The sequence below is a fragment of the Neodiprion lecontei genome, chromosome 3 (genome assembly GCF_021901455.1).
Source record: "Neodiprion lecontei isolate iyNeoLeco1 chromosome 3, iyNeoLeco1.1, whole genome shotgun sequence".
Lineage (NCBI taxonomy): Eukaryota > Metazoa > Arthropoda > Insecta > Hymenoptera > Diprionidae > Neodiprion > Neodiprion lecontei.
Genome location: NC_060262.1, coordinates 27,886,790 through 27,899,173, shown reverse-complemented (window position 1 = coordinate 27,899,173; position 12,384 = coordinate 27,886,790). Strand labels below are relative to the sequence as shown.

Sequence of the window (12,384 nt, the reverse complement as noted above, 5' to 3'; positions counted from 1 at the left end):
ATTATAGATATAAATTACGCAGAGGCTGCACGTACGCAAACGCGATGCATTTAAATCAAATTTATTCGTAATTGCATGGTTTGACTGCAAATATAGTTTGCCAGTTATCCATCTTGGTCACGAGCTATCCGTTTCAGCTATGTAAAATACGTGAATAAGCCTGTTTGTAACAGACGACTCGGATTATGGAAGCTCCAAAGCTTATTATTTTGTCTGCTGTTTTCCCTCGTCGGCATTTTTGCATTTCTTTAAATGAAAGAAAGAAAAAATAAAAATAAGAGACAACATCGCACTTCGGCGTAGCATCTTCACCGCGTTTGCACTAGAATTACAAATCTTGAGGGTTTCTAAATTACGTGTCGTTAAATTCAATTGTTTTAAATAACTTCATATATGGTTTATCGAGACGGTATAATTCGGAGTCCTTACAACTCTTTTGAAGTCGAGTTTGGTTGGAATCACGAATACTAATTTTATAGACTGTTTTATAATCCGAAGTTCCAGCGAAACTTCGCTTCATAATTAATATTCTACGGTTTTAAAATACAAATAGAAATTCGCAACTCGTTATACGTATATTAATAATTTGGTTCGGGTTTTGCCTCAACATTTTCTTGGATTTGCGATTAGTTTTCTATCTTCTCTTCCAATTCTCTACGTATATAAAACCCAACGTCTCCCTGTTTGTCTGTCCGTATGTTCGCTTATAACTCAAGAATTAATGAACCGAGTTTTATTATTTTTTTTTTTTTTTTTTTTTTGTGAATAGCTATAACATCTGGCCAGGTTTTAGGCTATATTTCGTTACAACCTGGTTTATAATTTTGTATACATAACGATATTTGTAAACCAAGGCGGACCGAGATCGCACACTTGTGTGAACGCTGACTAAACTCTTCCAGATAATACCACATTGCTATGTCTAATAATTTAGCTACAATAAGAATTTGAAAATATTAGCGGATGAACCCACACGACGGGCTGCTAATAAATAGATATATTAGTCACGGGAACGATCAAATTGAAAATGCTATTCACTATCGCATCGCATATACAATATACTACACACTGCAAATCTCTGACTGAAAAACTACAGGTATATAAATATATAAGTCGGTATCAGAAAAATCGGGGTTGCACCCCCGGAAATTATCCGGAAAGTTTAAAGTGTAATTCAAAATTATTTGGTTGAGATATTATTAAAAAACCAAAGAATCAGAAAGGAACTGGAGTCTTTTCACAAATTACGTGAAGAAACCGCGGTCAAACCTGACGCACGTATCCAAATTATATTGTACCGAATTAATCTGTTCTCGGATTTTGTCTGTAACGAAATTTTTTGCACATCGTCTTGTGATTATAATGGAATAAAAATTCAAGTTCCACGAACATAAAAGAATTGAAACGTGTATTTTTTTTTTATATTAACCGTGCATATAAATGCATGTCTTGGAATTTTCAACTAACCACAAACTCGACCGCTAATTTCTATGGAATTCTATTCTTTTTATCGACTATTCACGGTTCTCATTACTAAGCATCAACCGCGCATTGACATCCGTTCTGCTTTTAATTCTCAACGTTCGAATTGAACACAAACTCTAGATAGCAGATAAAAAAAGTAGTTAACAGTATTTCAGACAAACCAATTCTTGATATTATAGTATATTTCGATTGTTTTCCCTTTCAATATGAATTTCACCCGAGATCCACATTATAATATCCTAAATCGTTCATATTCTTCGCATAAAATGTTCACTTCCAAACGATTGTTTTTACAATTTCAATTCGTTTCAATCCATTTCAACCATAAATGTTGAATATTACGAAACTATTGGAACGACTACTGCAATATTATACGGATAGTTAAAGATTATAAAATAATGCATGGAAAAAGATTATTTCACGTCTTTAATCACGTGATTGACAATAAGCGAAATGAGGAATGTTATTCTCGTTCCGAACCCTCCTTCCGCCAGACATACTCTTCATAGGGTTGATACAAAATGATGTTTGAAAACCCGTCTAGTAATGAATTTTCGAAAACGGTATACACGTTATACCGTTGACGTGGAATGACCCATATACGTATCGGAGGCGCTGGACACACAGAACTCGGGAGTTTCCGTGTCGGTTCGGTTCGCCGTTCGGGTTCTGCGCAAGAGTTTAGAGTAATAAGGCAGCGAAAGCAGCCGCCGTTGACACTGGCCTATTGTTGAGTTTTTCAGAGTCTCGATTATCGTGCGACCCGCAATAATATAAATATTGTTTAAACAATCGTTGGCGCGTACTTAAATATAAAGTGACGGGTGTCGGGTGAAGTGATATCCAACGGTGCGTAATTATATCGCGTTAAAAGGTGAAGATATTGGCGGCCGAGCAGGGGGGGGGAGGAGGAGGAGGAGGAGGAGGTGGCGGAGAAGGAGGAAGATAGGCGGCTAAATTCGCAAGGCCATTTAGCTAAACACGATGTCGTCGCCGCCGACGTTCATTGCGAGGAAAACAAAACAACCTGCGTCAGGTGGGTCTCGTTAGAAAATGGCAGTTATTAGGGAAGTAAGATTCGTCCATGGTAGAGTACCGACGTTTTCGTACACGACACCGTCCCGTGGTAATGGTAATGACCATTCAAACACCATGTCGCAGGGATACTCAGGCAACAACGCCGATTTGAGTGATTTCGAAGACTGTTACCTCGAGACGGATCCCCTCAGATACGAGTTGAAAAATATCCAGAGTGTCATCCATGTCACGAGGCAGAACATCGATGCGCTCAATAACAAGTTCGCCGGCTTTCAACACCCGCCTCCGATCTACCTCACCGAGTATCAGGAACTCACCAGCAAGCTGCACGAGCTCGAATCCAAGGAACAGAAGCTCAACGAGCTCCTGAACTCTACCGCTAGTGTTAACATTGACTACGAGGTTCAGACACCATCCAGACAACCAGACCCGAGAACCCCGCTGAAGTCTTTGCTACGCGCTCATCTACCCAATCAGCAACGCACCAGCGTCCAAGTCAAAGAGGGACTTTCGCTCAGAGACGCCCTCGCCAAGGCGATGAAGCTGCGAAATCTTACGCCGGAAATGTGCGTGGTCTATGTAATAGGACACAACGATACCAAGATACCGATTCCCTGGGACACGGACATTTCGTCTTTGGAATGCGACGAGATATCGGTCGAGATATTGGATAAATTTCCTATAACGACTTCTATATCGCACAATTTTGCTAGAAAGACATTTTTCTCATTGGCGTTCTGCGAATTCTGTAGAAAACTTCTCTTTCAAGGATTCTATTGCCGGACTTGTAACTACAGATTTCATCAACGATGTGCCGGCGGTGTTCCGGCGCTGTGTCATCAGGTTCGCATGCAAGATGCTTACTACCAGGCTCTTCTGGCTCACAACCCCGAAACTACTGCTGGAATACTCCAACTTCCATCTGGCTATGGTCTAAGTCGAAGCATGTCTCCGTCTCTGGCTCCTGTCAGAAGTCACAGACATCCCAGAACCTTGGGGCAGCAAGATCGCTCCAGTTCCGCTCCCAATGTCTGCTTCAACATGGTTAAACCAGGGAGCGATCCCTCGTCTCTCGAGGATTACACCAGATCTCAAAGCCTGGGAAGGCCGGTTGGTAACACTCAGAGTCCGGTTTCACCTGGAAGCAGTCCGACCAAGCACAGTCAATCGACGCAGGCGAGTCCGACGAGTACGTTGAGGCCAAAACGGCCAAGGGCAAGGTCGGCTGACGAATCTTCGAAAAATTTATTGGCCCCCAGAGAGTCGATCGAAGACTGGGAGATTCCGGCCGATGAAATATTGGTGGGACCTCGCATCGGTTCAGGATCGTTCGGGACGGTGTACAAAGCTCATTGGCACGGTCCGGTGGCTGTGAAAACTTTGAACGTTAAAATTCCAACACTGGCTCAACTCCAGGCATTTAAAAATGAAGTTGCAGTGCTCAGGAAAACTCGTCATGTTAATATACTCCTGTTTATGGGTTGCGTCAGTAAACCCCAGCTCGCCATAGTAACTCAATGGTGCGAGGGATCGTCTTTGTACAAACACCTCCATGTTTTTGAATCCAAGTTTGAACTTTTGACACTTATTGAAATTGGCAGACAGACTGCACAGGGTATGGATTATCTACACGCAAAGAACATCATTCATCGGGATTTGAAGAGCAACAATATATTCTTGCACGATGACTTGACTGTGAAGATTGGTGATTTTGGACTGGCAACAGCGAAGACAAGGTGGTCTGGATCTCAGCAATTTCACCAACCGACTGGTTCCATTTTATGGATGGCACCCGAGGTTATCAGAATGCAGGAAGAAAATCCCTACAGTTATCAGTCCGACGTTTACGCTTTCGGAGTGGTACTTTTCGAACTGCTTACCGGACAGTTACCTTATTGTAACAATAACAACAAAGATCAAATTCTCTTCATGGTTGGGAGAGGCTACCTGCGTCCTGATTTGAACAAACTCAGATCGGACACTCCGAAGGCTTTGAAACGCCTGACGGAAGACTGTATAAAATTTTCCAGAGATGAAAGACCGATATTTAGACAAATTTTAGCTAGCTTGGAAGGTTTGATTCAGGGTTTGCCTAAGATAACCAGATCAGCTTCGGAACCAAATTTAAATCGAACTCAATTGCAGACGGATGATTTCCTTTACGCCTGCGCTTCACCTAAAACGCCTGTCAACTTTCAATTCGGAGCATTCCCTTTTTACCCATCGGGCGGGAACATATAATGGACATTACTTTGAATTTTCACCCTTGGCATATAAAAACATAATAGAATGCATTAAAGAAAAAGAAACAGAATTGAAAAGAGAAAAATTTGAAAAAAAATTAAGTTGCGAACAATCTACGTAGTTACTTCCTATTGTTTTTGTTTGGTATAATATCAAATATACGATAGGACACGAACAAATTGTATAATCTTAACCAAAATAGTATCGACCTGACAAACGTGAGAAAGAAACACTGTTGTGCTCTAATAAACCAACTACTCTTATTATATAAATAAGACGAAAAAATCCACCATTATATGATTAGATAATATATGTTGATGAATTGTGAACTGTGTATGGTACTTTAAGAGGTATGGTAAATTGTGCGTGTTATTCAATATCTGCTCTCATATTTATAATATCTATGACATAGATATTTGATTTTCCCAGCGTATGATGACAGCGCTTACGTTAATTTTTTAAAATCCTTAAAAAGGATTTAAAAATATCTTACGCGCATAGTCAAACGAACAAATTCATTTATTTCATTCTTTTTACATTCGTTCACACAAACTTATTATTCGATAACAATGATGATGTTTATTCATAATTCAAAGCACTTTTCGTATCGGTTCGTAAAGAGAGCAGTAAAGCGATGTATCGGATGTGTACAGTTGAGTCAGTTCTATAATAATTAGAATTTTACGATAACGAGATAAATAACAGAAACATAATTATGAAATTACGTAACTTGTAATGATCGTATTACTGTAAATAATAGTAACTTAATTGTCTGTTTCAAAGTGAAGTCGGGAAAAAAATGTTGGACTTAGTTTAATCAATTATTTTTCTACTCCGCAGTATTCCGTCTATATCCAGGCACACATACACAACAGACACACACACACACGCACGCAAGCAGGCAGCCACAGACCACACACCGGAACATGCTTACTGCGGTACATTGTAAGCTACTATCAATTAACTGGGTAGAATTTATTTAAACTTTCTTCTTTGTTGTCAAGTGGAAAAAAAATCATGGTAGATAGTATCTATACGGCTATTTTCAACTTTGGCATACGTACACACCTGCACATTAACAACGCGCGATTATTACGCTTTGATCTCATTTAACAACATACGAGTGTTTCATTTGCATTACATATAATAATCTATATATGTATACATATATTACGCATGTATATATATATATAATATATATAGATTGTTACATATAATGGATATATCCATATATATATATACACATATGTATATATATATATATTTTCATACTCTTAAATAAAAATTTTAAACACAGAAAGTATTACGCAGCGTTCAATAGACGAGTATAATGGTGCTGCCGCCTTAAAGAAATCCGATACCCGTTTTATTTGAACAATTTTCATATAATTTAATCATGCTTCTCAGAGTCTTCTATAATCTAAACAAGACTGTAAAACGCATTCCAAATTTTGCAGGTCAATTTTCTGGGTAGTGTTTCAGTAACTGTTGTCGCCAGGATAGGATTTAGGTATACGATTGATCAAGTTTTGATTACGGATGAAATTTCGAAATTTACCACATACAGGAAAAAAAAAAAAAAAACAATGTTCCACTTTTCACGCATAAATACTGTCCGAAATATTTGTTATTTACCTTATTTGGGCTCACAGTTTACTATGGCTAGAAATTTATCGTTGCAGCGATTCGATTATGCTTGTCTATTGTTCGCAAAAATATTCTATGTTCTTGAAAGGCTCGTGTGCAGATCTATAAATTCCACACACGAAGCTCGCCGCACGACTGCCGTTATAATATGCTAAGAACATCAGTGGCACGCAATGTTGTAATGAATTAATGATTGGGTTGATTGTTTTCACATATGTATAATACATATTATGTATAAATCATAGAGCTAAGGCAGGTCGCTATTTCGACGGAGATCTCAATGACCCGAATTCACACCTTGCTCGGCGTTTAGTATTATCTTATTATAAAATCTACAAAATAAACTTAGGCCTTCGAAATAGAGGAGGAGAATATTTAAAAAAAATGGAATGAAGTGAAATGAAAACCAAAGTCAAAAATTTGCCTAATAAATTGTGCACAATGCGCGCGTACGAAAATATACGCACGCACTCAATCTATAAACTCGTATGGAATTATATCCTATCGATGATTTAAAAAGTACTTCGTTCTACTTCGTATGTATTATCATGCTAAAGTTAATAGAGACCACGATTACTAAACCCTTTTCAAATAGTCGTCACGTTTTTGTGACCCGTATTTTCGGAAAGCATGATTTTAAAATGATCTCGTTCCTTTTCTCTCACCCCCCCCCCCCCCCCCCTCTCTCTCTATCTCTATCTCTATCTCTTTAAGTAAAAGAAAAGTTAAAAAAAGAAAAACAAAAAACACAAATGCTTTCACTGGTGAAAGCGAAGATGGGACTTTGGGTCACTGCAGTCTATCTCATTTTTGAATCGGAGGAAGATACGCGTGCCTGAGGGCGAATACGCTTTCAATATGTGAGGAATGAAACGAAACAGATGCAAAAAAGAAAATACACGCATATATATTTCAAAAATTATTAACAGTTTTTTTTTTTTTCAATTATTTTTTGTCCTTTTGACAAACAAAGCAGACGGTATTCTGACAAATTTTCTCGCGAGGTGTGATTTTTGCGAATTGATTCGGGGTTTGTCCGATTAGCCATAATGTGTAAGCCTCCTCATATACAACTAATTACATAAGTCAGGATATAGTTTGTTATATGGTTAATTATATTTGTTGTATAATCCGCAATGATGTTTGATGCGAGCTAAAGCCAGGAAAGTATATAATAATAATAATGATAAATAATAATGAATAATAATAATAATAATAATAACAACAACAAAAACAACAACAATAATAATAATAACGAAAGACTATCCAAGGTTTAGCGATATATACACACCTATAACTTACTTTGGAATCGTTAATACCGTAAAATAAAGCCAACTGCTCTTCTATTTATTTATTTATGTGACAAATTACGGCAGACAATGTTGGAGAATTTGATAATTGAAATGTGAGATATTGGAAGGTAGTAAAGTTGAACGAAAACGAAAAAAGAGGATTGGCAAAAGTTTAGACTATGACGCTTTCTCGCACTAGGGAAACAGTAAACAATAAAACATAAAAACAATAAAATGAAAAAAAAACATTTCGAAATACTAAAGAGGAAAGAAAAAAAAGTAAACTAAATATTATGAACTAGGTGTGACAAAAGAATAAAGTGATGACAGAGGAACTACAGAATGTATCATGACTGACAGCAGATAACAAATATGTGAGAGAACGAGGAAAATTCTTCCCTCGTCTTTTTTGATTTATCACACCTTGTAAATTTACATACTTAATTACCTACGACTAACCTTATGATAATTAAAAACTATTCTTTTTATAATTATCCTCCACTATATGTGTTTGGAAAGAAAAAAAAAAAAAAAATATTAGTAATAATAATTTTAACGATTTTGGTTATTCTGAAGCAAAACTAAACATTCCCGATATAGCATCATAATATTATTTCAGTTTCAGTTTGCATTTTGATTACAGTGGGGAGCGAATGACACCTTGAAATTAATTGGCCTACGTTATAACTAAAGGTTCTTGGTATACTATAATACCTACGCACCTAGATGCGTGTACGTGCAAACTTCCAGTTAATGAAACTTTAGCTTGTAACTTGGACCAATTTTGCCAAAATATCAAGTTGACAAAATCCTTACACCATCTATTGTATATTCTCAAAAAAGCGTGAAAAAACAAAACCAACAGAAATTCAGAATCTTGGAGTTACTTAATTCGTTTACTTGTACGTCAAGCGATTAATTATTACTGTATCCAACAAAATGAAACAAAAAAAATAAAAACAAAAACAAAAAAAATAAATAAAAATAAAATTAACTTATCTTCACGAAAGCCTTGTTGTCGTATTTGTCATTATATAGTTCCTATACGTATTTGCATAAATTGATGCGCGCGTGTGTATGTGTGTATTATATTATACACACCAAATCCCTCGTTCTTATTATCGGATCAATACATTTTCTCTATCATTTAACCTTTCCATCTACGTCATGGCTCGTGCCAATTATATCCTTCTTTTAGATAGCCAACCTTGGCGCTCTTGAGCCTGGTTGTTTCATTTACAGCAAACTTCCATCGTACAATTTCGTATTTTTCTTTGATCTTTTCTTCAGAGTCACTTACCGTCTTTATTTGTTCTTCAAATCAATAATCGTAGACTATTCTTAGAAACTCCCTCTTGACGGGCTGACGATGAGTGTTTGACTCGAGTGATTAGCGTGAAAATACCGCAAAAGCGGAAAACTGCATGCAAAAGTGTAAAAAAATTTCACATGACTCGAAGTATGTTACCAATATGATAAAATATCATTGGCTTGCAATAATATGGTGTGAATATAATCGTATCATATAATATTATGGTACTATTACAATCAGAAGACAGTTAAAAAACCGAAATACATTTGTTTTCATCATTTCTTTCAAATGTCCCATCTGCAACTGCGATGATAAAGACACACTGAAACACTTTTTATTAAGATGTCCAATACTCAAGGATCTGCGTGAACATTATACTCGTATAACAGCTAATTTTGTACCAACCCCTTCCATCCAGGACATACTCAAGCCGAAATGCAAGCTCATCAAGCCGCTATACATTTTTGCCCGAAATGCACGCGCCATAAGGGCATTTATTTTATTTGAATAACTATAAATTCGATTTTACTTGCAAATAATTTCTATTTTAAATTAACATTTATGTATTGGTTATGATCTATATGTTTTTTGTATCTGTGATCCTCCCTTGCTCTGGGAATATGTACTCCCTAGAAGCAATAAATTATTATTATTATCATCATTTCTTTCTTCCGGACAACCGGTGAAATATTATTTTTTAATTTCTCAAACTCATTTTTACTTCCCGGCAAAACCACATGCTACACAGTTCCACGCGTAGATATTTGTACTGAAAAAACTTTTCGATAGGCTGGTCAACGGAAAATGTACGTATATTTTTTCCCATGTTATCGCCTATCGAAAATGATGACCCGAAGAAAGAAGTTGGCTGTGAGTTATTTACAAGTCTGAAATAAAAGGCGTAAAATCGGTTCATCACCGAGCTATGTACACTAGAAATGGACTAATTGTAAATGAAAAGGACTTCACGTGACGCGAGCATGTTTTACGCGCTTTTCCACTCGTGTTTTCCGTACACAAAGTACCCGTTTCCACGACGGTCGAGTGAGTCTGCCAATGCGCATGCGTGGAGTACAGAAAAGACCACCTTCAAGTCTCCTAGGAGTTAAAAGTGGACTTTTCTGTACTGCGCGCATTCGCGGTCACGAAAAAATCTGACATTACGCGAGCCTAATCTCAATTTCGTGCTTCGTGAAAAAAATGCCTGACATACTCTTGTTATATAAAGAATCGTGTGCAACAAGGAGGCAACGGTCTTTTCGCCTAGTGTATTTGCAATGATCCTCTTCGCTCACCTGCGACTCATATTGCAAACTTACGCTCGGTCCGAAAATACCGAGTTTGCATCCTCGTTATACAATATACTATTTCTTTACTCTTTGAAAAGTTTTCCAGGAATTTTTGTACTCCCAATTTGAGTGGCTAGCCTGAAATTGCAACGATACAGTATCTTCGTATCGAGACGAAATTACTATGAGGTTGCAGTAAATCTCTAGTATTCCAATACTCTTGCGGATCAGGCGCAGTTACTTTCCATAAGAGCCGTGGAGAATAGTAAAGTTTCCTGACAAAGTACAGTTCAATACTTCAAGACGATATAAAAAGTCACAGATTTACAGAATGCGGTAGTAAAAGTTGCTATTTTTTTCATTTACCGATTGATCAGAAACACTATTCTTTTTTTACTCTGGCTCAAGGATACGTAACGTTTGGTTGGTCTGCAAATGATTTGTTCGATCAAATTTATAACGCATATGTGAGCATTACGCGTGCCTGCTTCAGGTGACATGTATAGAACTAGGATGCTACCTTCCGTAGGTCCAATGAGTTGAGTATCAGCTAGCTGTAGCGTAGCTAGGTCTGCAGAAGCTACGATGCCGAGGAAGGCTCGCGTCACTCATTTGCACGTAAAATTATAAACATCCACCTACTCAAATATTCAAGTAAACTTTGTCGGTTCATCACGTAATAAATTCTAAATTATCATATTATACCGCAAATCGTTCGATAGAGATAAAGTTCATTCGTTATAACACCTATACTCTTTCTTGGACTGAAAAATTCATAACGCGAATCGATGAAACGAACTTGTCTGGCCACATCTAACACTCGCGAAACTTTTCCATAGAGGGAGTATCTAGTCCTCAGAAACAGTGAAAATATCTTTCTTTCAAACACGTCTTAGTTGCGCGGAGAAAAAATTTAGACAGTGGGGTATTGACGAACCTATGAGTACGAATATCTATCGAACGTTTCTGTGAATAATGTTTACCTTCCATTGTAAAGTCGAGCAGAAAATGTGCAATTGAAGCGGTAATTAACGACAAAAAGTTGTGATATTATCTCACAAGATAGAAATGGAAACACGTGTTGACTACGAATTACGTGTGGGCACTACGCGTTAGACGATCTATTTTATCCGAGATGGGGATTGAGACGTCTCTAAGACATCTTTTCGACGTATTAAGATCCATTTCTCAAAATTCTCCAAGTAAATTTTTCCTCTGCCTGAATAACGTCTTCCCCTAAAGACGTCTGGGAGACGACTTCGCGACGTTCGTGCTGTCTGGAAAAATTGAATTCATACCCTGCGTAATCAATGGTGTATAATATCACTGTAAAACTTTCGCCGACATCCAGCCGATCGATCATCTCCGCGCCTATTCAACCGACTTTGTGGTAAGCTTACGTGTCGGTAGTCGTTCAGTTGGATTACTATTATCACAGTCTCACTCGTGACTTACACATGTACCGTGCAATGCAATCAAGCAACGTAACTACCGTCAATACGCTGCCTGCAACGACAGCAGACGATATATACGAGTATAATGAGCTCGGTGTACGACATGGTTGATGAAAGGAAGAAGACGAAGAAGCCTTCTCGTTAAACTTATACAGTCGTGAGTTCATTTTTGAAACCCTGTGATGGAGGCTATTTTTACTTCTGAATAATTGTCAGGGCACCTTTTATTGTTACATTAACGAGGAAAATATTATGAAAAAGCTAAGATTGAACGGCTGCATTTAGCGTTCGATTTTTATTCACCCAATTTTTCAGCAGCTGCAAAAGTATAACGTGTAAAGCTTTTTCCTACGCGACGTACAACGAAGATATTCTCGCGATTGACGCAAATTTTAGTATACAACAACCTCTCCGCCACTGTCAATATTTTTGAATACTTTGTTCGTTGACATTGCACTTAGAGTTTGGCACACGGATTTGGAATGATACTCACTCTGTAATAAGAATCCAAGATGTTTCGTCAACATCGTTTCTTGGATTCAGCGTATAATACTTGAAAATTCGTCGGTATAAGGCTGTTGGTAAAGTAAAATAAGAAATATCGACGTGACGTGAATTTTAAG

General features: G+C 37.5%; 1 protein-coding gene across 1 annotated transcript; it reads left to right on the top strand.

Annotated features, from left to right (window-relative positions):
* Window positions 1-2,150: 2,150 nt before the first annotated feature.
* On the top strand, window positions 2,151-8,304 carry LOC107218042 (raf homolog serine/threonine-protein kinase Raf). The gene has a single exon (XM_015655785.2). It carries the CDS (start codon window positions 2,539-2,541, stop codon window positions 4,762-4,764), a length of 2,226 nt encoding a protein of 741 aa, XP_015511271.1. The 5' UTR covers window positions 2,151-2,538; the 3' UTR covers window positions 4,765-8,304.
* The last annotated feature ends 4,080 nt before the right edge of the window (window positions 8,305-12,384 follow it).